This window comes from Pelobates fuscus, chromosome 3 (genome assembly GCF_036172605.1).
Source record: "Pelobates fuscus isolate aPelFus1 chromosome 3, aPelFus1.pri, whole genome shotgun sequence".
NCBI lineage: Eukaryota > Metazoa > Chordata > Amphibia > Anura > Pelobatidae > Pelobates > Pelobates fuscus.
In genome coordinates, this window is record NC_086319.1 from 350,979,291 (window position 1) to 351,007,237 (window position 27,947).

At 37.3% G+C, this 27,947-nt stretch overlaps 1 protein-coding gene across 1 annotated transcript in view; it reads left to right on the forward strand.

The window, feature by feature from the left end:
- LOC134603310 (dual oxidase 2-like) overlaps nt 1-27,947 on the forward strand; it is a 68,574-nt gene that overhangs the window by 22,720 nt on the left and 17,907 nt on the right. The window contains exons 6-18 of the mRNA XM_063449165.1: nt 3,981-4,182; nt 6,011-6,177; nt 7,188-7,248; nt 8,032-8,128; nt 9,547-9,637; nt 10,430-10,532; nt 11,167-11,333; nt 13,297-13,460; nt 14,392-14,510; nt 15,372-15,509; nt 15,896-16,012; nt 20,469-20,671; nt 23,564-23,749. Of these exons, the coding sequence (XP_063305235.1) occupies nt 3,981-4,182; nt 6,011-6,177; nt 7,188-7,248; nt 8,032-8,128; nt 9,547-9,637; nt 10,430-10,532; nt 11,167-11,333; nt 13,297-13,460; nt 14,392-14,510; nt 15,372-15,509; nt 15,896-16,012; nt 20,469-20,671; nt 23,564-23,749 (1,815 nt within the window). The remainder of the gene's footprint in view (nt 1-3,980; nt 4,183-6,010; nt 6,178-7,187; nt 7,249-8,031; nt 8,129-9,546; nt 9,638-10,429; nt 10,533-11,166; nt 11,334-13,296; nt 13,461-14,391; nt 14,511-15,371; nt 15,510-15,895; nt 16,013-20,468; nt 20,672-23,563; nt 23,750-27,947) is intronic.

Genomic DNA, 27,947 nt, shown 5'->3' on the forward strand with positions numbered 1-27,947 from the left:
TTTCGGAAACTCGATCTCCCAAACACCGCTAAGACTTCCAGGATCACTTAGCTTCGTACTAATTCATCCGAAGAAAGTGGCATTTGGTAGAAACAATACACGAATGAAGCACAAACATTTATGGGAACTATTGTTCGACATTTTTAAGGCACAAAAGCACCCGCTAAATGCATGGAACTATTTTGGGCAGGAGCCTCGTGTGCGACCGGGCAGAAATTGGACTTCCATCTATCTCCTGAACCCCTGAACTGATTCGTATGATTTTTTAATATGTTGTTCCCCTAACTATGCACTATCAGAAAATATGTTTTATGTGGTTTGGATATGGTTTTAGGGTATTTCTGAAAATGTGTAAAAATTTTCATTTTTTCGTTTGGAGATAATTGAGCCGATACAGTAATTAACTCAATTATCTCCCAAGCAGAGGGGAGGAATTTTGTGTAATGAATGGGAGTGTTTCATTATGTGACTGCATGGGTATTGGCTGTTTACTGTATTTCCCTGTGGAAAGTTGCATAAAAGGCCAGCCTGGCCCATTAAAGCTTCAGATCTGCTTAACCCTTAACACGTAGCCTTGCCTCGTGCTTGTAGGGAACCTGCTTCACAACTAATCACTACCTCTTGTAAGAGCTCTATTACCCTTTTAACTACTGGTTCAGCTGAGATGACATCTGGATAATACTGCAGCACAGCTCATCTCAAAGGAAAATTACGTCTCCAACGGCATACACCCCTCTGATACTCCAGGTGGCCGTTAAGGCACTACTTAAATTATTGAAGACTAGAGAGGAAAATCAGTCTGGCGGCAGCATTTATTACAGACTATAGCGGGGCAATACAGCTTTTGGGAAGACCAATTAGGAGAGGGTTACAATAATCCATGCAGGAAATTACTAGAGCATGGACAAGCTCTTTGATACCATCTTACGTAAGAAACGGGTGGATACGGGCTATGTTTTTAAGATGGAATCTACAGGTTTTGGCAACATACTGGAGAGGCTCAAAGATGCCTCGATCTATCTATTATCTCTATCTATCTCTCTCTCTATCTCTCTCTATCTCTCTCTCTATCTCTCTATCTATATATATCTCTTTCTCTCTCTTTCTCTTTTTCAATATAATCATCAAAATAAGCTTTTATATTTTATCTACTTGTACTGACAGGATATTTAGAGACATTTCTCTTTCAGGGATGTTTCAGATCATAACTTTGCCAAAAATGGAAGCTTGTCCAATTATATGCAATCCTAATGAAATGCAGTGCATTCTAAGAATGCAATTATAGCCAGTCATGAAGGTAGATATTAACCTGGTTTTGATGTAGAGTGCCAACGTAATCATTAGAAAAGAGAACTCACTCCTCCCCCTGGTTCCTCCATGGGAGGTGGAGTTTTTTCTTTTTCACCTTTACTGGACCCGGAGATACGGTTGGACGAGCAATGTAGTCTATGATAATGTTGGGCATTTATGGAGACTGGTATCACAGTCTACCGGCCGCGCCAGTCGCACTGTACACCACCTCACTATTGGCAGCGGTCACCTTGGGCATTGGCCTGGGATAGGCATGTGATGGCAATATAAATGTATATCAAAAGGGCAGGTCCACTGGTTATAATGTTTCAATGTTACCTGGTTTTTTTTCTGGGCCTCTCCCACGGCCAATATGCCTCTTATTAAGCAAATGGGCAATGGCAGAGGTGAGACCGCCTTTACTTATCAACATGTAATTCATTTATGACCCTGTATGGAACGCTACTTGCCCTCCAACTCACGGTTTACTGACGGTGTTGTATTTTTTTGTTTTTTCCATTCTCCGTTATAATTTTAAAATTTGTGCTGTATTAACCTGTGACATTGTCAAATATTGTAAATTGCACTCAGATGCTGGTATGGATCTGAGTAACTGCTGTTGATACATGCACGACAAAAATAAAGAATTTAAAAAAAAAGAAAAGAGAACTCACAACACACCCAAGCAATTAGTAGCTTAGTGATATTGGTGAAAGGTGAACTGTCGTGTTATGTATTTAGTTGGCACAATTTTCATTAGATGATGTAGTCATAGAAAATACATAAATAGGTAACCATAACAAATGAAATTTATTGAGCATATTAAATCATTAGAGTGACTCATCATCAAAGCAGAATGAACAAAGCTACACCCATTAATACTGTATTCATATGTATCAATTCTGATTGTGCCAAATCAAGCACTCGCTTCTGTTGACAATCAATTAGCCATGACACATTTAGGGTAGTTATTTTATATCTATCATATATGTACTTCCAAGGTGACTGGTACTATCTGTAAATATCTGGAAATAAAACATTATAATGGCAACTGAATAGAAATAGGGAAGGGCTTTTCATTTTTAAAAATGAATTAATAGAATGTGTATTAGTGGTTCCTGCCCTATATTTTAACAACACTGTAGATAGTAAAAGGGAGGATGCCTTGAATATCATGCAATGACTTTTTTTTGGTTAGTATCAAAAAATAAGTTTGCATATAGCAATGGAAAAAGCTTTTTGCTGGAGTCAAATATACCATTCTACTCCCATCGGTTTATCACCTTTTGTAGATGTATTTTTTTATATTTTTTTTAGATCTGCATACCTGTTCTTTGAAAATAAAAAAAAACTGAATATTGAATGATTTAACAGTTTATATTTTTAGTTATGTAAACAGCTTGCTGATCTAATTACAATTATGCTTTCCACTTTGATTTTTGGGATGCACACCTTTTGGATCAGCATGAAAAACAGAGCCATGGTTTGAAAGGCTGAACTAGACGAGCCTGACTTATTCTAGATTAATATGTAACTATTTAAACAGGAAGGTCTTACGTAGTGTAAGTGTTAAAGAAGACATGCAGAACTTATGTTCTGTGCAACAAACATTATCAAGAATTAAGGTAACACTTTCAAATCACAAATTGGCAGACTTGATTTGCCAGATGTTTTTTTTTTTTTTTTATCCAGTATCCAAATCTATTGCTCTAAATACTTATATAAAGGGTGGTTTGGGTTTGTGGCCATGATGTAGGTGGTAAATCAGTATTTGGCTTAATCATGACATTATTAGACTTCTGATCTTCTGATCTCTAGAGGAATGTGATAGTAGAATGCTTGCAGTTAGTTGAGGTATTGAGGGGCATAACTTGAAATATAAACAAGAAATAGAGAAGAGGAACGGAGGCATGTGAGAGAAAGATATGATCCATGAAAGAAAGTCAAAGCTGTACCATATAGAAATTTACAATACCTTTTATATATTTTTGGGCTAACAACATAGTTATCTGTTAAACAAATGCCTTGGTAGAACAATACCAGTTCCCAAGAAGAAAGATGGAATATATACTGTAATTTATGCTCACACATGTAACATTGAGAAGTATTTTAACATCAACAATTTGTTTACTGTTTTCAGTGAGATGACGTGCCAATCTAACATAGATGCTACAACCTCCAAAATATTCCATCTGTGTGTATTGTAATAGGCTGGCATATAAATATACAGTTGCTTCTTTGATATCTACATTTTTACATTGTAAACCCCTAATGTTTAGTGATATTAAAATAACTATAACTTTACACCATATGATAAACAGATATGTTATCAGAAGGTATCCTTGATTAGGAATCTATATTTTATTCTTTAGTAAAACTGGTATGATATTCTGATTTCTACAAAAAAAAAACATGATTTTTTGCTAAAATCTTAGATAATTCCATAATTCCAATATAGATATTACGTAACACATTACCAGCTCCAGACGTTATATTTTTTTAATAAACTATGCAGAAGAAGCACAAGTGAATAACAAATTGTAGATAAAAAAAATGACATTCATTCATGGTCGATTACAGTCTTTAATAAGATGTCTCTCCAATATCAAATATGGGTATCATGAACGAATGAAGATGCAAGGCAGCAGCCTCGATATTGACATTTTTTTTCTATTTGGTTAAATTCCTAGGTCAACTCAGTTACAACATGGATTGATGGCAGCTCCATCTATGGTTGTTCGCATTCTTGGAGTGATGCCTTAAGAAGTTTTTCTGGTGGAAAGTTGGCTTCTGGGCCTGATGGACAGTTTCCTAGTAATGCAAAACCCAGTCTTCAGATGTGGAAAATACCAGATCCTGCTACAGGTCAAAGAGGAAATGGAGGAATATATGGTTAGTTTAACATGTCTTAATATAGACATAATCATTCAACTTAAATAAAGGAGCACCATATTTTTTTTTATAATAGTAATTAGTATGACCACTGCTTCTGGCCATCCTACCAAATCTGCATAGATTCTGTTTGTTTAAGATTTATCTAAAATTCCTAGCCACCAACAAGATAGTAGTGAGAAACTATAACATTCCTCCCCACTTCACGACCATAACTGGTGCCATGCAGATGAGAAATAAAAGAATAAGTCAACTGCAGCCTTGAGTGCTTCTTTGAGGAAGTCCAAACTTTACCTGGACTATATTGCAGTATGAAGGAAGTAGAAGGACATGGTGTTTCATTAAAATAAAACCATGAGCAGAATATGAGAGAACACTGAGAATGAGCATAAACTAAGTAGCCTGCCTTTCGTTTAGTCCTTGCTCAGGTCTCAATAAAGTTCTTGCTCACTTGAGTCATTACAGAAAAATTTATACCATTTGTATATAAGGCTGCTCCCATTCCTAAGGGAAGTGCAGATCCATGTTTTAATGGGTTTGGGAATAGAAGAGGAATTTCAATATCTAATGTGCTTAGAAAAAAACACAATATGTGTGAATGTTTTATTTAACACAGCAATCTGTGTCAAGCCTTAGTCTTTAATGCTTCAAGTTATATAAAGAAAAAAAGGAACCTGCATAATCATCTGGGATTCACGCAACTCTGTTGCAATAAGTACATAGATACAAGCTGCTCTAGGGAACCTACAGCAAGTACTTTCTTTTATTTATAAAAAGTGTGTGATGCAAAGCCAATTAAACTGCATTAGATTAGTTTACATTTTATGATATATCACAATAATAAATGCAACATTTACTAGAAAGATTTCTTAGTTTCCCTATACCAGAACAATACATGAGTAAAAAAATGTGGAAACCTCTAAACATTTCTTCCATTTACACTTCATTTTTAACCCTGTGGGCATATTCACTGAAGTGAGATTTCAAGCTAAGTTCAGAATGAATTTCAAATTGAAGGTCAAATCCAAGGTCAAAATAGCTATGCTTTCCATTGAGCTTCTCTGGTCTTAACTGTCAACTTCACTTTTAATGCTCACTTTTTGTGAATTATTCTCTTGGTGTTTATGTAGATGCACTTTTCAGAAGAGTTACTATGACTTTTTACTGCAAATGTGATAATTGTGATTTTATGAAATAAAGTAGCAATTGTCTGATTATGTAGGGTTTATTATCTAAACACTGAACTATAGTAATTTGAAAATCAAATTGCAAAATATAAGCTGATACCTAACCCAGTTTTTGGGAAAGTCTACAACTATTTTCGCATACATTTTGCAATTTTGTTTACTATAATTTACTGTTAAGTGTATAAAAATCCCTAAATAGCATAAGCTCTTCTCTATTTGTAATTGTAACATTGTAATAACCTATTAAGTCCATGTTAATATTTGATATGTTCAAATATATACAGAGTCATTTACTAAAGTGAGAATTCAAGGTGAATTCAAAGTAAAATTCAAATTTAAATTCAAAATAGTTAATCTGGAAACATTATCAAAGTCGACTTTTCTTTCAGTTTGGTTATCCTGGCCTTAAATTTGAAATTTACTTTGAATTTACCTTGAATTCTCTTTTAGCAAAAAACTATGTAAACATTTTGCACCCTCTATAGTACTATGAATATTATTCTCAAAAGCACAGAATTAGTTGATTAGGTAGAACGTTCAGGTTTATATATTATAGGTTATTGCTGTACATTTTAATATATCCACAATATTATAGAATATTATTAAATAATGATATGTGTTTATATGTTATTACACAATAGGTTTTGGTAATGCCATGGCCAACGAAAGTCCATTTATCCAAGCTGAGAGTATCATTTGGTTTCGATATCACAACTATATTGCACAAAATTTTTCTGACAGCAACCCTGATTGGTCTGACGAAGTTGTGTTTCAAAATGCCAGGAAATGGGTGATTGCTACTTACCAGGTAACACTGATGTTTGGATAATTTGGAAACACCTCTGTATTTTTTTTTTGCTTTTGATTAAACAGTATGTTAGAAATTTCCTTAAACAAAATTATGTTTAAAGATTTTTAAGAAATGACTGTGTCATTATACTCTCCACTTCGTTCTGTGAATCATAGCAGATCATCTTAAAATCAATCTTCAGGTAAGTCCAGATCACACCTGTCCTCTCTCTCTTTCTCCTGCCCTGGGTCCACAGGTAGTCTACAGCTCCGGACACTGTGAAGACCAGCTTGTTCTCATGTAAAGTCACTTTTAGTACCACCACTATTTATACGAACATTGAGGGCTTCTGATTACAACCCTAAAAGCAACTGATAGAACCAAGTATCATGTTCAGTTTAAAAAAAAAAAAAAAAAAAAATGGTCTTTTTAAGCCAGTAAGATTGCTTTTAATTTATAGGAACTGTATGTATAGTTCATAAGAATAAAAAAAAATCCAAAAATAAAGCAAAAATGGAGAAGCAGCGCTGAACAGCCAAGCATATAAGATACAAAAGGCAGCACACCTGAAAAAGGGGGATTCCCTCTAAACCCCTAAAGAGACTTGAGGAGTAGAAACAGAAAATATACATTTAGCACCAACAATACTAAATAAAAACAATCAAAAAGCACTGAAATAAAAAGTCCACAGTATTGGAATCTAGTAAATTTGTCACTAGTAATAGTGACAAATGTACTAAAGTAGAGACTTACACAATTTCATTTTCCTATCATTACCATAATTGCTCCCCTGTACACAATTATCAATACACTTTCACCGAGTTATTGATTAAACTATGAATTCAACTAAATTAAATACAAAATTCCAAGCTGTGACTATACCTGTGAATTCTGTTTTAATTTAATATTGAGATTTCCAAAGATTCTGAATTTACTGAATAACCCTGTTTTAGGATACTTGAATTGAATGTAAAAGACACGCATTGTACAGAGGCTAGCATCATTTTATGTGTTTCTTTATCTTTTAGAATATTGCCTTCTATGAATGGCTGCCATTATTTATATCAAGCGGGGTGTCGGAGTATCAAGGTATTACTCTTTTTTATTGCTATATTCATACATTTATAGTATAACATACCGTATATCCTTTATATTCTTTATTTATATGTATTTATATAAAAAAGTATTGACATAAAGAGACGCATTTTAAAAATAATAAAGTAATAAAAAGCTGTGTACAATGCAGCAGGCCATTGTTTAAAGGAGCTCATATATATGCATTGAAATTTAAACAGTGACTGACTTGCTGTGTGTTTGTATTTGCATAGCACTGTGTGGCATTCTGGGAGTTTGGTGAAATGCCATACTCATTATGTACTATGTAGATATCCGGTTGTTAGACCTGCATTTCATGTTTATCACTGGTTTATTTTACAATATTTTATAATTTTAGTGCAGAGATGGAGTCAGATTCATATAAATCACATGTCACTGTAGGTAGGTTATGACTCCTTGAATGTATCTATCACATGATGACACCATTACTAAAGTATAGACGATGGTAGACTGTAATGAGTTTTTATTTTTCATTTCGTTCCAAAGTAAACAAAAATGGGGGTGAGAGAGGAATCTACAATTTTATGAGAGTTACACAAATGGCTAAGTATAGCTAAATTTCTTTGATTTATTTAACTTTAGCCATTTATGTCACTGTGGTATATATGTGGCTTTAGAATATTGTACGAATACATTTCTACATCAACAGTATTAGTGTGCATAATTTATACATTCATATACTTTATTATCTATTTTTGCTACATTCACATTCTTATTTCAGATAGTAATAACATCCTTCTCCATTTTCTTAATAAGGCTACAAACAGCATCAAGACCCAAGTGTATCTCCAGAGTTTTTGGCTTTAACTTCACAAGTTCTATATTCCATGATGCCTTCAGGAGTTTATATGAGGTAACCACTTTAACTTGATACATTAGATTCTTTTATTTTGGTTTATGACTCAGGCCTATAATTGGAAATTGGAAGGAATACTCATAGCTCTCAATTTATTTATTTGGTTAATTAAATGTAAAAAAAGCAGTATTTTGATTCTTGTCCTTTGGCCTACCTACTTTCTGCACTCTATCTTCAGCGGCAAATCAGTTCTTCTAATTGATGATTCTGGTTTCTCCTGGTATGACTTTGCAGATCTCTGGTCTGTCTTTAGCTGCTTTTTATTTCTTTTTTTTTAAGCTAATTTACTATTTTTTTTTATTTTCAAAGAAGTTTGTAAAGGTCTTATTCAATACTTTAATAGATTCAAACTTATGTTTAAGCAAACAATGAATAGCTCCTCACCAAATGGTACTATTATTATTATTATTATTATTAGTTATTATTTATATAGCGCCAGCTTATTCCGCAGCACTTTACAATAAGAGGGGAATTTACCAAATGAGACAATAACATAAAATGTAACAGGAACAATAGGTAGTTGAGGCCCTTGCTCAAACGAGCTTACAATCTAGAGGAGGTGGGGTAAAAAACACAATAGGAAGGGTATTGAGGAAGACAGCAAATAGACATGGTGGGAAAGTAGCAGAACTGGAGGTGAGAGTAGAGTGTGGCCCTTTAGGGGAGAGCAAGAGGAAGGTTTGAGAGACACAATTTACTCTTGGAGGCCATAATCAATCCTGAAAAGATGGGTTTTGAGGGACTTCTTAAAGGATTGAAGACTAGGGGAGAGCCTGACAGGGGTAGGTAGTCTGTTCCAAAGGAGAGGAGCAGCCCGTGAGAAGTCTTGCAGGCATGAATTTGCAGTAAGGGTGCAAGCAGCATACAGGAGAAGGTCACCAGTATAGCGGAGAGACCGAGAGGGGGCATACCTATGAATCCGTGAAGAAATGTAAGATGGGCTAGAGTTGGTTAGGACTTTATAGGTCAGGGTTAGTATTTAAACCTGTAGGGTACAGGAAGCTAGTGTAAGGATTGACAGATGGGTGAGGTGTGAGAGGAGCGACAGGAGAGAAAGATCAGCATGGCAGTAGGATTCATCACAGATTGTGGGAGGGCGGTACGATTAGATATGCATCAAAATTGACTCCAGTAAGAACTTATAATATACTTTTGAGCAAATTCAGATAGTTTTGAATTATTTATTCAGAGAAATATTTCAAACTTAATAAATAACCTGGTGGTGAGTTAATAAAAAAACATGTAATTTTTTTAATTGACTGACTCTTCAAAGAAGGTATAGAGTAATTTAATGCATCGTTCACTTGTATTTTTTTATTTTGCATTTCCAAATCTATATTTGATATATATGAGTAATAATTTAGTTGTAAGAATTCTGTATAACAATTACTCAAACTGTTCCCCTTTCTATGCAGAAATAACACTTGCCATTTTCGCAATGTGACTGGATTGAATGATCAGACCTGGCCTGCTCTTCGTTTGTGCAACAATTACTGGAACAGAGAGGTTAGGATTTCTGAAACAATCTATTAAAATAAATCTATCATGTTTTAATTTCTGTTGTCTACAAAAGTGTCTCCTCGCTTGTTCTTAAGCCAGGTGGGCTATGATTCTATAATGTGCATCAGTATGACTTACTTTCCAGATGCAACTGAAATTAGTGGTAAAATGTTCTACTGACTTTGTGTCCCTCATCTCTTTGTACCAATTAATTGATGTTACCAATTGCTGCTTTGTTCTCCCACTACTTGACTTAACTTCTTGACATCTGACCTCTTTCATAAACCGTCTCTGATGGTCACGGCTTCCAAAAAGTTCTTGACTTTATCTTGGGTTTCATCCTCCTATTCATAGTAGCCTACATGTTAAAATATTTTTCCTGAGAGGTTTGTGCTGTTTAGGTCTCTCGTGAGTACACTGTGCACTGCTGTTGGTTATTCTGATTCCATGAGGATAAATATGTTCCCTAGAAGCCCTATGTAAAGTATTTCCTAATCAGCAGTGTTCTCTTGTTAGTACATTCTTGTTATTACATTTTAGTTAATGCTAATGCTATGTTTATTATCCTACTTATTGCTTCAAGACTTTGATTGGCTATTATTAGATGACATAGCAATCTTAAATATAACAAATGTATTAAAAAATAAAAAAACGCAAAATAAATACATTTTGATCATTAAGGATCTTAATCATGATTAATTCTTATCCAGTAAGTGCATTTTAGATAACAATTATTTTCACTCAAAATCAGGATATTTGCAACATGTAGTTAAATTTTATTTTACTCATTTATTTCAGAACCCCAATCTGCAAACAGCTACAGATATAGATGAGTTGGTGCTTGGCATGGCTTCACAAATAGCTGAAAAAGAAGATAACATAATGGTGGAAGATTTAAGAGGTAATATGTTCCTGTGGCAATCCATGTGCCTTGTTTAGAGAAATGTACATATACAGTATCCTTATGACTGGTGTTGAATGGCATGCATTTTTAAAGGTTTACTCCAAGCACCATGACCACTTCATTATTTTTGAAGGGGTTGTGGTGAATGGAGCCTGTGTCTGCAGTGTGTCAGTTTGGAACGCTGTACATACAGAGATAAAGCATGTTGCTGCTTTAAGTGTAACTCCACCTCTAGTAGTGTCATTAGCCAGCCTTGAATGAGAATACATGCCACCACAAGCACAAAAGGGAATGCTCTCTACCTTCCCTGGAGGAAGTCATGTTGTAGTACACAGTCCTCCAAAAAAACAAAAATGAACTGGCTTGAATTTAAATTGATCACAGTCACATTATTATGATTTTTCTACATAATGCCTAAACAAATATAGGGTTAATATTTACATAGACTAACACTTTAAGGATTAGAATATAATTTACAGCCATATTGTATGATATCCATCTAAACTTCACCATGTGTATATTTGTTATGATTTAAATACGTAGTCTTGCTTCAAAATCCCTATGCTTTACAATGTAAGCATAGGGGTAAGATATGAAAGCAGAATTCATACTAACTTCTTTTTTTCTCTAGATTATTGGTATGGGAAGATGCAATATTCCCGCACAGATTTATCAGCTGCTAATATCCAGAGTGGAAGGGATTTTGGACTACCTAGTTACAATAATATGATGGAAATGTATAGCCTACCGCCCCTCCAGCAATGGGAAGACATACAGAACCAAGAAATTAGAGACCAGGTTGGTACATAGCATATGGCTAGAAAATTAAAAGCTATCTTTAACCCCTTAAGGACACAACTTCTGGAATAAAAGGGAATCGTGATGGAATATTTCCGTCATGTGTTCTTAAAGGGTTAAATTGGCTTTGACATGACTTTGTAAACAAAGATTTAGGAAGCTGGTTTTCCACATCTGCTGCAGACTCGCTGGTGGCTGATTGGGCCAATGCAGGACAGACAGATACGGCCGCAGCAGCTGCAAGAGAAAATCTTGACTTTGATGTCACGGTCCTTCCTCTGTTTATTTATTTTTATGATCTACCCTGTGCATTCTTGAAGGAGGAGACAGTATCACCAATTCTTGCATTCGGAGGTTTGAGCAGACCAGGGATGATGTGACAGGCACTAAGGGATTTCTTCAGAGAGTCCCTGTACCTCTTCTTTGGTGCTCCTCTGTCACAGTGACTAGTGGAGAGTTTGCAATACAGCACAACCGTGGGTAGGCAATGATCTTACATTCTGGAGACTTGCCCTACCCAGCGTAGCTGTGATTTCAGAACCATAGCCTCGATGCTGGTGGTCTCCGCCTATTCAAGAACTTTAATGTTGGTGAGGAAGTCATTCTAATATTTACTTTAAGAATTGTGCAGAGTAAGCACTGATGGAAGCACTCAAGGAGTCGCAGGTGGTGGTGATAGGTAACCCATGATTCAGAGCCGTACAGGAGAGTGGTCAGTACGACAGCTCTGTATACACTGATCTTTGTGCCTCTCTTCAGATGCTTGTTTTTATAGACTCTATTTTACAGTCTGCCGAACACTCTGACTTTGCCAGTCAGCTATCCATCTCTTTGTTGATCATGGTGTCTGAAGAGATAATGCACCAAAGGTAGATTAACTCTAAGTGTTTCCCAACCCAGTCCTCAAGGCACACCTACCAGTCCAGGATTTAGGGATTACATAGCAGTGGCTAAGGTGTTTTTAGAAAAAAAAAAGAAAAAACACCTTAGACACAACTGGGTCACCCCTAAATCCTGGACTGGTAGGTGTGCCTTGAGGACTGGGTTGGGAAACACTGGATTAACTGATGAGCTGTCTTCATGAAGGCAATGGATGGCAATCTTCATGAAGTGCAGGCTGGTGGAGGGGGTGATGGTAATCTTCATGAAGTGCAGGCAAGTGGAGGTTTTCTATCTCCTTCAAGCTGACTTCTAATCCAAAGAGCTCAGCAACCTCTGCAAAGCAGGATATAATTCGCTGCAGGGATGTCAACATGTGGGAAACAAGGGTAGCTTCGTCAGTGAAGAGCAGCTCTCTGATGAGTTGGTCCACCGGTCTTGGTGTGGGCCCTTAGTCACCTCTGGTTAAACACATAGTCATCAGTGTGGTAATGGGTGCAGTCATCATCCTCTTCAACATGGTCTACAGTGACCCAAAATAAACACCTCAGAAAATATGAGAAATGAGGTTCCAAGGTGTCAACATTCAGAATCTTCATAAGACACAATTAAATCACACAGATGATGCTAAAATAGTCATAGTCTCATATTTTAGATGGCTGCCAAGACATTATTCATTGTTGAATAAGTTTATCTTTTTTATCAACATCCAGTTCCAATGTTTTTAACTAGGTTAAAGATGTAAACTTGTTTGGTCATTAAACTTGCTTTTCATATTGGACATTAAAGGAAAGATATAACTGTGCCAAGTAAATGGGTTCATGCTTCCACGTGGTAAAACTGGAACCAGTAAATGGGTTCATTGCTTACTCTAGATCCATAAGAACTAACAACACAGAAATTGGGACTTCAAAAGGCTAATTTAGTGAAACTCTAAAAAAAAAAAAATAATACATATATTTTTTAAGTCACTGTATTTCTAAAGAGCTATATGTTGATATGTATTAATAATTTACAGTTACTGCTATATTGCTCATCATTTGAAATCAATATTTAATTTATGTCTTTTTTTTCTTATTTGTAGCTTTCATCATTATATATGAGTAACATACAAAACTTGGAACTTATTTCTGGAGTCATGTCAGAAATCAATGGCAGTCTTGGAGATCTTGTAACCAATGTCACTCTGAATCAATTCTATCGAATAAGAGATGGAGACAGGTTTTGGTTTGAGAATGAAAAAAATAGGTATGTCACATGTAGCAGCCATGCGTGGTTTTCAATGGGCTCCTACAATAAACAGTGGATTTCCAAAATAGAAACTCAGCTATATTTCCAAATTTATTGTATTGAAGACCAGGAAAATTCAGACACTGATGTGCTCAAATCCCCCAGATCCCAAACCAAAAATGGTCATTTAAAACACTGTCACCAAACCCCGCAAATTGAGTATTTTATAAAGATAAAATCATTATGAAATACTGTTATTGACAGTGTTGGAGTTTCACAGAGATTCCAACCCAGTCAAAAGATGTACTGAGGGACTACTTTGTCTCAGTATTTTCCTAAGCTTGACACTTCTTGACACTGGGTGAAGCTACCATCATCGTGTCCGTCCCCAAACCATCACCAGTGACGGACGCAAGGGATTGGCTCTATCTATGGAGGATCCCACAGTCTTGCGGGATCCTCCTTATACTTCAATGCGTTATTCTCGTGCATGCATGAGAGTAGAGCAGTGAACGTGACAGGAACAGAAGAGGACTGGGTGGAAAAGGATGGTGATGCACATGAGGGATAGGTTCACGTATTGTGTTATTTAAATGACTAGAAAAGATTAGTTTGAACAATGGCCATACTATAAAAACAGTGTTGAGCTAACTGGGAGAATTGTATTAAAAACTCTAATGGAGTGATTTGTGCATTAGTTTTGAACTTAAAATGAATAAATATTTTGAAATATCTCCATGATAGAAGTATAGCTGCAAAGTACAACCTCATCACGACAAAAGATGCACAAGGATTGCCATAAATATAAATAAGATTTGCATGTTTTTACTTGCAGTCTGTGTGTACTTTATATTGAAAAAAATATTTCTAGCACATTTGTGATTTTTTATAGCACGCTTGGTTAATCCAAGTAGCTTATTTTTATTATTATTATTTTTAATGTATACAGATTATTTACAAGTGAAGAAATAGCCATTATTCGGGCAACTACGTTCCGTAATGTTCTACTTGCTGTGATCAATACAAACAGTAGTGACATCCAAGACAATGTTTTTATGTGGAAAGCAGGTGAGAAAATTTGTTTATTTTGCCCGATGCTAAAATACATTTATTAATGTGTTTAATATTTGGATATTTATCAGGGGCAAGAGCGATGTTAATGTGAAAAAGCTCTGAAATATTGTGTTTCTAAAGTATGTCGTAAGCTCAGAATTTGGAATGTTCGGGGATGGTAGTATCGTTCCATTAGTTATACTGCTCTCCATATAGTGGTTTTGTACTTCGACAATCGCAGGTAGCTGACGGTGAGTAAGTCCTCACAAAAAATGCAGGTTTGTCTACCTGTTGCTCAGCTGGCTTCTTGCACTGTTATTGAGAAAATGGTGCAGAGTTTATAAATTTACCTGAAATAGTAGGTGAATCTGTTTTGTGTTACTTCTTTTACTGGGACAGATCCAGTAGACATCTAGTGATTCTTCAAATTGCAAATCCTATGTCTTGCATAATGATTGTTTTTAAGCCCAATACAGATACGAATGACAAAATATTACATATCATTGCAAGATGTAAAAATGCCAGATCATATGTAAGAATAATGTTTACCCGTTACCAAATCTAGCATTTGAAAGTATTGCCTTAAAGCCTATCTTAACAGAGTGTTCTACAACACTTAATAAAGTACAATAAAACTGTAAGCTTGCAGATTCTTAAATCAGAAATCTCTTTGAACATTATCTAAAGTGATACATCTATTGGTATGAGGCAATTAAGCAATTTATATCTCCAACATTATAAATATCATGTCAAGAAATTAGCATTTTAGAGATAGCCCGGAGTCTAGTATTTCAGAGTAATGTTTGTTATAACACACACATTTAACATTTGTAACATGTTTCCTAAAACTGGACAATTGTTTTTCTTTGCTTAAAGGTGACCCATGTCCTCAACCAAGCCAACTAAAATCCGATGAATTAGAACCATGTGTGCCTCTTGTGGTTGCACACTATTTTGAAGGAAGTGGTGCTGGCTTTGGGATTACCATTGCATTTCTCTGTAGTCTACCACTATGTAAGAAAATATATTTCAGTAATCTAAACTATTATCCTTTAGAGTCAAGTAATATTCCATGATGCAATAGACATATGATCTCTCTGTTTAAGAGTCCATTCATATTCCATAAGATTGATCGATGATGCTCCTCATGACATCTATAATACAAAAATTGTACAAGCATTGTATTATTATTTTTTTTTATTATATATGTTGTATATGGAGGTACACCCTTGACTGAAATTAATCTAGTCAAATGTATGTGACTTGAAAATAGTAAGAGAAAACTATTAGGATATTTCAATTATGTTTTTATAAATTATTTATTTCTTTGTGTCCATGTAGTCTTTTGAGTTCATAGCGAGCTAATACTCTGAAATAATATATTACTTCTGTCATTTTAGGGAGTTTTCTTCTTGCCTATGCAATTTCAAAGTCTCAGAAGAGGACCTTCAAAAAATTTCAAAAGAAAATAAACAGCAAAGATGTCAGCAATGCAAGTAGCAGAGAAGGATTTCCAGGTATTTAAATTCATTTTTAATGACTTTTGTTGTCACTAGAACAAACATTTATTGTAAAGGCTTCTTACAGCTCTGCTTGCACTGCGCTTTTTGAAGTGTCTCTTGAAGTAGGTAATCAGAAAAAAAACAAAAAAACAGTTCTAAACCAACTTAAGCTTAAAGAAGCAGTTTTTGTGTAAAGACAATGCCCCTGTAGTTTCACTGTTCAATTCTCTCCGATTTAGGAGTTAAATCATATTTGTTTCTGTTTATTCAGCCCTAGCCACACCTTCTCTGGCTGTGACTGACACAGACTGCATGAAAACAAAATGGTTTCATTTTCAATCAGATGTAACTTACTTTAAAAGTTTTTTTATCTCCTGCTCTTTTAATTGAACTTTAAATATATACAGGAGGCTCCTGCAGGGTCTAGCAAGCTATTAACAGAGCAGGAGATAAAAAATAAATAACAGAATTTGCATTAATCATCTAGTGCAAACATTACAGGAAGTGTTTAGGAAGGCTGTGTTAGTCACATGCAGGGAGGTGTGCCTAGGCAGATAATTGAGCAGTACGATTTAAGGGGCATGATCTATACACCAAATAATGATTCATTAAGCTAAAAATGTTTTGGTGACTATAATGTTGTTTTAATATTATAATATATATATATATATTATCACATTTACCAAGTGTTGAATACTGAAAAAGACCTAAACGAAAAATCGGACAATATGACCAATAGGTGAACTGTTGTGTGCGATTTAAAAGAAATGATGCAATGTCTTGCTCCTTGTATTTATGCACTGCACCATAAAATATACTTTATATATATATATATATATATATATATATATATACTAAAAAACAAAAAGCCTTGCACTCCTACCAAAGCAGAATTATAACCCGGTGCTTGATTGCACAATAAACATTAAGCCAAAAAAATAATCAGCACTCCCAGGATTTTCAAATAAGCAAAAAAATACTTTACTCCGTAGTCAACGTTTCAGCACCTCTTGTGTGCTTTCATCAGGACAGCATACACAATATAAATGAACATTACAATGCTTAAATAAGAACATCAATCAAATTAGAACTCACATTTCAGGTGTGTTGCTAGCTAATTTTCAACTGTTTCCAGCCTCTGGTCAGAAGACGCCGGGGAGCATCTCCTTCCGGCTTGTGCTCGTGCTATCACGTGATTTGAATAACATCATCACGTTTTTCGTCACTATGGAGATCGAGACGCCGTTCGCGTCTAACGATCTGCTCTTCAGTTACTTCCTGATAGACCGCGTTTCCCATCACTATGGGAACGCTCAGCGCGTGCGCACTTGGCTCACTATTCTGATATCTGAGTGCACACTCGTAATGGTACGAGCAGATTTTTGCTGATAAAAAAAATGGAAAAAATAGAGCAAATGGAAAGAGACCTATACATATTCAACTTCCTCTACTTTACCAAGTGATATATACATATTAAAGTGAAGAATAATCAAAAGGAATATAATCAATCTGAAGGTTGCTATTGCTCAGCACGCTGAAGGGGATTACTTAGTGCAATTCCTATATAGTGAAACATCCCAATGTGAATATCCATAATCTCCTATAGAATTCAGAGTGGCACACTGCTGAAGTGCGAAAAAATGCCTTCCAAAAAATTATCACTAGAGTGAAGTGACCGGCAGGGAAAAGGCAAACCTGCTCAATTTTTGAATATGATACCGTGTATACTGGGCATCCTTGCGGATGTATCCTAAGTATTATCAAAATCAGAATATCAATAATCCGCCCATACCTCTATCTGTATATGTGCTTCCATTAGTCATAAAGTGCAAAGTGCAAATAAGTGAAAAAATAATATCAATACATTTAAAGTGATAAGTGCCCAAAAACCAAACAGTAACTAGCAGCTCAGCAGCCCAAGTAAGATAAGATCCCGCCTACCCTATAGAGCTCAATGAGGAAAGTCCCAGTCTAAGAGGCAAGAAAACTAACACATCCCATAGATGTATCTATTGTAAGACCCACAATAGAGAGGATCGCTGTATAGTTTAGCAACTAAGCACCTGAATAGAAAGTCCCAATCGGAAAGATAAAGTGTACGTGATTTTAAACACTAAATAACAGCTAATGTGAGTTAAAAATAGAGATGAATTGGAATCATTATAAAGAGGGGCTGGCACTCTTACACAAAGGGTACCATAACCAGTTCCATACTGCACCCTAATACAACTTATTGCACCCCTTCTCTTTTGAATCTATCATAAAAAAGCAATAAACGACAATTTTTCATTTAGTCCGTGTGGGGCTAGAGTTCCCAATTTTTTGATCCACCATGTTTCTCTTTGTAATAAACGTTCCTGTCTATTACCACCTCTCCTTGAAACAGGAACGTGGTCTATGGCCACACATTTCAATGTTGTGAGGGGGTGCCCATTTTCCAAAAAATGGCGTGCGACTGGTTTGTCAGTCTTGTTGTCCCTATAGGCCAGTCTAATGCTGGACCTATGTCCCCTAATCCTCTCGCAGAGGGCAGTCTCGGTCTTCCCAACGTAGTTGAGTCCGCAAGGGCAGGAAAGTTTGTAAATCACAAAGTCCGTCCGACAGGTGATTCTATGTTGGATTTTAAAAGTCTGTCCCGTATGTGGATGATTGAAAGTTTTACTGGAAATCAAATGGCCACAAGTTACGCATCCTAGGCATCTTATGCATCCATTATTGCTCGTATTTTTATTCGCTGGCAGATAGCTCCGGATTGGATCGGTCTGAACTAGAAGGTCCCTCAGGCTTTTGTTATTTTTATATGAAAACAGTGGTTTGCTTCGTAAGCTCTCAGGGAGACTTTTGTCATTCTCCATGACATGCCAATTCTTATTAATCTCTCGACAAATGTTGGTAGTAGATGCATTATACGTCATTGGAAAAGGAATTCGAGCTTTCTTGTCCCGAGCCATTGTCACACCCTCCGCCATATGGTCCCTGGCTTTCCTGAGTGCTTTATTCAGTATGGCTCGTGTGTAGCCTCTCTGTGCAAATTTATTATACATTTGTTGTATTTGTTCCTCACACCGGATAATGTTCGAATTGTTTCTTATGACCCTTAGGAAGTTGAATATGTATAGGTCTCTTTCCATTTGCTCTATTTTTTCCATTTTTTTATCAGCAAAAATCTGCTCGTACCATTACGAGTGTGCACTCAGATATTAGAATAGTGAGCCAAGTGCGCACGCGCTGAGCGTTCCCATAGTGATGGGAAACGCGGTCTATCAGGAAGTAACTGAAGAGCAGATCGTTAGACGCGAACGGCGTCTCGATCTCCATAGTGACGAAAAACGTGATGATGTTATTCAAATCACGTGATAGCGCGAGCACAAGCCGGAAGGAGATGCTCCCCGGCGTCTTCTGACCAGAGGCTGGAAACAGTTGAAAATTAGCTAGCAACACACCTGAAATGTGAGTTCTAATTTGATTGATGTTCTTATTTAAGTAATTGTAATGTTCGTTTATATTTTGTATGCTGTCCTGATGAAAGCACACAAGAGGTGCTGAAACTTTGGCTATGGAGTAAAGTATTTTTTTGCTTATTTGAAAATCCTGGGAGTGCTGATTATTTTTTTGGCTTAATATATATATATATAACTGGAATACAGGGGCTGCAGCCCTGATCCTGCATTATGCCTCAAAGCCATTCCTGAATATAGTATATATATATATATATATATATATATATATATATATATATATATATATATATAAAAAATAATCAGCACTCCCAGGATTTTCAAATAAGCAAAAAAATACTTTACTCCATAGCCAAAGTTTCAGCACCTCTTGTGTGCTTTCATCAGGACAGCATACAAAATATAAACGAACATTACAATGCTTAAATAAGAACATCAATCAAATTAGAACTCACATTTCAGGTGTGTTGCTAGCTAATTTTCAGGTGTGTTGCTAGCTAATTTTGAATATAGTATATATATATATATATATATATATATATATATATATATACTATATTCAGGCATGGCTTTGAGGCATAATGCAGGATCAGGGCTGCAGCCCCTGTATTCCAGTTCAGAGATCAAGATTTACTGAACAGGAAAAGATAATACATCTAAACAATGTAGGCAGTGTATTATCATTATCTGCTAATCTTATAATTATACCCATAATAAAGCATTACCACAGTGCTAAGTAGGCCACGAGGAAGTCAGTTAAACATTCTCTGCACCTAACTCCCAATCTTCTGCATGACTGTGGATGCTTTGTAGACGCTGTAAATGTATTGAATTATTAAAAAAAAAATTATCTTTCTTCAATCACCACCCCACAGGAAAAGCTCATTGTAGGCATTTCTGTAATGTTAGTAAGAAAGGTTTTATACAGCATCTTTTACAATAAATAAACTGTTTATTAATGAACTGTATAAGAGTTTGTTATAGGAAACTAAAATATATTCCTTCTTTCATAGCCACTGAATGGTATGGCCCCGGGGAATCAAATCAACAAGTTTTGATTCAGTTCCTCCCAAATCGAACACTTAATGTTTTAGGTAACAGGCATACTAAGGCCAGGTCTATCAGCTTACAAAGCCAAAATAAAGTGGAGGTTCTCTTGTCCAACAATGATGGAAACAAAGCTCTTTGTCTCAAGATTCCAAAAGAATATGATTTGGTAAGAAATTCCTATGCGTTGGATGTGTTTTTTTCCATAAAATTTGTCAAATCACACATTTAGTGGAGCAGAGATTTTAGAGATTCATTCTTTACGTGATCTGCAAAGTACCCGGTTTTAAAATATATTCCTATCCTACGACAATGAGGGTGTTCATTTATCACAACTCACTTTTTGAAATAGTCATCAAGGTAAACAATGCATTTTCTTCAAGGTAACTTACCTTAATAGGGTATGTACACACACACACACACACAGACCACAGCACAATTGATATATATGTGAGTGTAGAACCATCTGTGGCGAAACCAACCTCGCCACTGGGCCCTGGAGAAGCCTGTTTGCTAGCCTCCTACCTGCTGACTATGGCCCCTGGGTTATTTGGGGCATATTGTACTTTATATTGCTGCTACTGGCCCTTTAAAATCAGCGATGGACATATTGGGACTTTTGGGACTACTGTCCCTTTAAGACTGTGGAGCATATTCCAGTATACTGCCTTTAATATTACATATGTATTTATGTGTTGAGTTTAACCTGGGATATGTATGCAGCATTCATCTGATTGTTCGGTAGAATCACTCCATTCATTATATTGAGTGAAACTACCGAACAACCAGACCACCCAGGAATAAGTGTGCCTCCAAATACAGTTTGCAACAATGTTGCAAACGGGTAATTGGCAATCAGTGTAATGTATTCTTTGTCCTCTGGGTGGCCGCCATTCGGGAAACAAACACGTGGCGGCGGCCATCTTAAACTACCGAACAGCGGTGTTTTGCCGTTGAGTGTCTGGAACTAAAATCGGACACTTGACTAGGCAAACACCGCTGAGACCTCCATACTTCCAGAAATTCGTATAGAAACTACCGAATGACCCGCCGTTCAGTAGAAAGAACCCCACAAACAAGGGAATTCATTCAAACCCTCTCCAGGCTCTATAACACAGGCAATTCGTCTGTTTTCATTCCCTTGTTTGTGACCGACCGCAGGGCCAAAATACATGGAACTGTTTTCGGATACTTTACCCATGCGGTCGGTCAAATCTTTGGAACCCCATATCTCCCGAACTGTTCATCCGAATGACTTGAATTTTGGATATGTTTCCCCCCTGAATAAGGGCTATCCAGCAATACTGGATTTAAAGGTGTACCCCCTGTTTTTGGGGTACATCCAGAACTTGGCTGGAAAAGTGTACCGGATAATTGGGTTTAATGTTATCTGAGGGGAGAGGATGTGTGGGCTGAACCTTGTATGTGATTGGTTATTTTATTCCTCCCCCTGGGTGTGGCCTGTATGTGGATTATTGTAATAAAAGCCAGGCTGGATGAGCCAGTCCAGAGTTCCTGTTTTACCCTCAAAGTGAAGTGTCGTCTCATTATTGGGGGAAGGATTTATTGCATGCTATTCCAGTTGACTGCTAGGAGTGTAAGCCTATTCGTATGGTTCCTATTCAATGGTCTACAGCATTCATATGCTAGAGAGGAGTCCTATGCTTCTCTGATTCGGTGATTGTGGTGTCTGCCAGAGTGCTTGGAGTCCTCAGGAAGCACTTGGAGCATCCATTAACGGAGGTACCAAGTCGGGGTGCCAGGCGATCCGTTACACCATCTCTTTCCATTCTTTATCACATCTGATTTCATGAGAAAGCAATGTAGAAATACGATTCACCCCTGGATGGTATACAATGATTTTTAAGGCCTGGCTAGTAGCATAATACTACACATTTTAAGCTCAGATACTATTAGGTATTGGTTCCAACCAAATAGTTTATGTCATTCATGCATTGAAGATAGAGCCAGTATCTTATAGAACAAATTCCTGTTTGCCTGATTTGAAATATGAAATAAATATATATATATTTTTTTAAAATAAGAAGGCAAACACATCCGAGTACCATAAAAACGTTAATGAAATACCATATATTTGGCTATTTCATCCTACTTTTAAATTACATCTTACAAGCATACCATTTATTAGACTTCCTCTTACAACTTACAGTAATACATCCTTATTACTTTATTACACCCGGGCATAATCAAAGCTTATTGTATCCTATATCTTTATCAACCCTAGTACATTTCCTCCTTTAAATGTACCAAACCAAACCAATATTGTGCTCTATTCTACAGCAATCACATTCACACTTCTTTCTATAACTATATAATGTTGTGATCACAACGTATCCAACAGCTAAGTCATATTTTTCTTCTTTTATAATGTTATCATTCTCTTGGCATGCTGTTTTTCGTAGAGATACCAAATAGTTTCCCATGGCATTATTTATTTATTTCCTCTCTTTGGTTGGGAGGGGAGCAAAAGCCAGATATTAGCCATAGACAGCCTTTAAAAAAAAATAAAAAAATTCTTATAACACTGGTAATATTATTATCTTGATATATTGCTCACTTTGATGTTAGACTATCACATAGGGTTGTTTTCTAAACCATACATTGTTGGGAATGTTAATGCATTGATACTTCCTGCTAAGATCATCATTTATTTTTTTCATTGTATAGCCAAATTGCTATAATGGTTGCCTCATATTTATAACACAAGTACTTTGTACAAAGCATGTAGGAACATGCAGAATTCTTAGTAATACATAAAAGATCAATGATAACCTTTTTAATGATCTAATATGACAGTAAAATCCTATCGAGATAAATGAAGGTACACAAATAAAACATACAATCAGGAAGCCTAAAAGCAATACTTTTTCCTTTTTCCTTGTTTAAATATCCGTAAAGATGTAAATAAATATGCAATTTTTTTTAATAGTAAAACCAAGTGCTGATCTGCCAATCATAACTGAACCAGTCGACCTTGTTACAATGCATACAACATAATCCTTGATGCATATTAATCTTTAACTACTTTCCCATGTTTAAGGTGCTCTTTTTCAACAACAAAGAAGAGCGAACTAACTTCATCCAGAAATTTCAAGAATTGCTTGATGGGAGCGGACTCACCCCATCTTTTTCTGAATTAAAGGAAAAAACTCTCCTGCAATCATCTTTTTCAAAAAAGGAGAGGCATGAAATGTTGGAGACCTTCTTCAGACATTCTCTGTCTCACGTGAGAAATTTTTATTTGTATTTCTTTAGTTCACTTGTAGATAGAAACATTGGAGAATACAATCTCAAAAAAAACATTCCACTGTTATTTTATAGCCACTTGCTGTGTTCAGCACAGCACAAGGCTTTCGTTAATACCATGTAGTGCTTACTAAATGTATCCACTCTATAGACTGGAGTACTGAAGCATAGCTAAAAGTATTTCTTTATTGTGGGCCATGTGCCAACATAATTGCTGTAGTAGACAACTACGAATGAAAATGTAGATGAACCATTCATGTGTAAGCATGGACGGTATTGTGTAATAAAATTAAGAAGAACATTTATCCTGTATGGCAATAAATGATGGGAAGAGTTACTATAGCAGCACAGGGCCGCCATCAGGGGGTGACAACCATAACGGTTGTCACGGGCCCGGCGGCCCTGGGGTGCCCGGCCACCCGGGAACCACGTGTAGCACACGCTAATGGGGCCCATCGGGTGGCCCACTCACTTAGGGCCACTTGATGGGCCCTGTATCTTAAGGGGCCCGGTCAGCGCTGCGGCCGTGCAATAGCGCGACCGGGCCCCTTTAAAAAAATCTCAGCCGCAAAGTACTGCTGGGAGGAAGTGGCCGTCACTTCCTCCCAGGTCCCTCCCCTCAGCGCCACGCGGGAGGGAAGAAAGACAACCACCGCTGGAGCCACACCAACTCCCATCAGCCACAGCTTTCCACCTGCAAAAAAAGGTAAGAAGAATTAGCTGTATTTGTGTATGTTAGTATGTATCTATGTCAGTATGTCTGTATGTATGTCAGAATTTCTGTATGTATGTCAGTATGTCTGTATGTATGTCAGAATTTCTGTATGTATGTCTGTGTGTATGTCAGTATGTCTGTGTGTATGTCAGTATGTCTGTATGTATGTCAGAATGTCTGTATGTATGTCAGTATGTCTGTGTGTATGTCAGTATGTCTGTATGTATGTCAGAATGTCTGTGTGTATGTCAGTATGTCTGTGTGTATGTCAGTATGTCAGTATGTATGTCAGAATGTCTGTGTGTATGTCAGTATGTCTGTGTGTATGTCAGTATGTCTGTGTGTATGTCAGAATGTCTGTATATGTCAGTATGTCTGTATGTATGTCAGAATGTCTGTATGTATGTCAGTATGTCTGTGTGTATGTCAGTATGTCTGTATGCATGTCAGAATGTCTGTATGTATGTCAGTATGTCAGTATGTCAGTATGTGTGTCAGAATGTCTGTGTGTATGTCAGTATGTCTGTGTGTATGTCAGAATATCTGTGTGCATGTCAGTATGTCTGTATGTATTTCAGAATGTCTGTATGTCAGTATGTCTGTGTGTATGTCAGAATGTCTGTGTGTATGTCATTATGTCTGTGTGTATGTCAGTATGTCTGTATGTATGTCAGAATGTCTGTGTGTATGTCAGTATGTCTGTGTGTATGTCAGAATGTCTGTATGTATGTCTGTATGTATGCATGTCAGAATGTCTGTGTGTATGTCAGTATGTCTGTATGTATGTCAGTATGTCTGTATGTATGTCAGAATGTCTGTGTGTATGTCAGTATGTCTGTATGTATTTCAGAATGTCTGTGTGTATGTCAGTATGTCTGTATGTATGTCAGAATGTCTGTGTATGTCTGTGTATGTCAGTATGTCTGTATGTCTGTGTGTATGTCAGTATGTCTGTATGTATGTCAGAATGTCTGTGTATGTCTGTATGTATGTCAGTATGTCTGGGTGTATGTCAGTATGTCTGTCTGTATGTATGTCAGTATGTCAGAATGTATGTGTATATGTCAGAATGTCTGTGTGTATGTCAGAATGTCTGTGTGTATGTCAGTATGTCTGTGTGTATGTCAGTATGTCTGTATGTATGTCAGTATGTTTTTTCAAATGTGGGGAACATTAGAGACAGGTATCTCAAACAAACAATGGGTAAAGCTACACCCATTATCAGTTAGAGTGTCCATGAAACTGACTTTCTATTCAGAGAGCATCATCCGTATATATTCATGGAGAATCAGGCACTTGCACACTCTGACCTCATTATCTGTGAGAATGAATATCTTTGGATAGGATCTTCCCAGAATATGTGGTCAATCAGGTACCTCCCTACTCACATACTTATAATCACAAGGAAGACTTTCTCATCCAGCAAGAAATTCCAGCGAACGTGTGATCAAGCAGTACCTTATACAAACCAATTCACTGTAACAGGTATATTCGCTTTGCAAGAAAATAATTATAGCATTGCATCTCTACCTTGTCTGTGTGATGGTGATGTAAGGAATTTATTACATCCTCGGAAACCAGATTAGCAAGCTTCAGTGTGGTAAATGCCTATACGTCATTTCTAAGAATCAAATATCAACAATTCACTACTCTTATCATCCCAGATAGGTAAATATTAATCATATAATCTTCACTGCTACTATTAAAAGATTAATTATGGCGGGGGCGGAGCTTGCCTGCCGAGCAAAGCAGACGTGCCCGCTAAGAGCTCCTGAGACTGGGGCCAAGATTTGGGTGATAACGCCCGACCACCCAAGCGTACTAACTGTGGATGGTGATAAACCCAACCAGGAGGTGATGCTGAATCAGGGGATACCCGTTAAGAGACCCTCAGTGGCTGAACCGACCACAGCGCAGACTGCGGCCTACATGGGTGGGAGCCGAGGAGAGGCGGCCGCTCTCCCGGTTCTCTGGCTGAAGTGGGAGCACTCTTATGTTGCCTCCCCCCCCCCCCCTGGACCGGCGGGGGATATCCCGGTCCCTGCCGAGCTGGACGACTACAGCCCTGGGCACAGCAGAAGTAGCAGTGACACCCTCGTGCAGTACACAAGCGACGACACTCAAGATGGCGGACGCGCCTGACTCCATAACAAGCGACCGAGCAGACCGCTTAAAATATGCGGCACACTTGGACGCCATCTTTCAAGCATTCTGGCACATACTAGAAAAGCATTTAAGACAGACCACTGCAGCAAGCTATGGCGCCCGGTCTTCACAGCGCTCACGTGGCGACAGCAAAATGGCCGCAACGAACAACCGGTGCAATAGAGACCAACTGCGGCGCCAGACCCGGCATCTCGGACCGCTGGCTCTGCTGTTCCTGAGGGGAGCGGTGCGCCGGAGGATCAGACGCCGCGCATCACTCAGACATAAAGCGGCGGAGAAATCACCTTACCCGCAATCCTGGACTGGAAAGGTACGACGCAGCACCCCAAGCTCCATGGGATGCACAACCCACCTGTCTGCACCTCGATACCGTGACCTGGGATACACCTTCGTATGCAGAATGCCCCCGGTTGCCGGGCCCACCTCCCTGAAACGGAGCTCCGACCCCGCTGCCACTACGCCCTTCGGTCCGCCACGAGACGGGCGGGAATTCCACACTGCTGAACAGAACATTGCTACCGGGCAACAGGCCTCGAGGTCTGGCGTGGGTTAAGGGTCGGGAGTGGACTAACTACAGGTATCTCGTTCCTGCTGTACACTTCACCGGGATGCCTGTTACACTTATTTACGAGGCTGACATGCCCAAACACTGAACTACCAAGGACTCACTTATATCGATCCTGCAGCAAATCTTCAGTGAGCTAAACATGTCTCCTATCACTGTCATCCTGCTTAATTTCCATGCACGTTTTAGTTTAATCTACCTTGTTACATCTCAGCCAGTGTGTATTTGAAATGTCTTTTCTCCTCTCTTGAACAAACAACTACTGGCAAGGTCACTTTAAGCATGCTTAATATAAGATAGTGCGGGTTCATACATATGTATAAATAGTCTGAGAATATATTACTATTTTGTTTTAACATGACTTAGCTCCTACCTAGCATATATCATGCTTCAAGCGATACATTACTTTTCTTTAAACTCGTAATCACTCAGATCATATTTTAAGATCCACAGTTAAGATTGTTTTATCGTACCGATACTAGGTGCAAGCTACCGTTAAACCTGTTTTATCGCGCCTATACAAGGTGCAAGCTACCGCCATGCCACGTTTACAACACACAAGCCTTGATTCTCCTGTCTTATAAATGTCATAACCCAAATCTTTTGTATAAAAACAGGCCACCTGGACTGCGGCCACTGATCGCTTCTCTGGCCAGGGTCCCACCTGAGGTGGAAAATTTAAAATCTAAAGCTTAATCTAAAATGTTGATGCTGCTTTTGTTTTTGGCATTT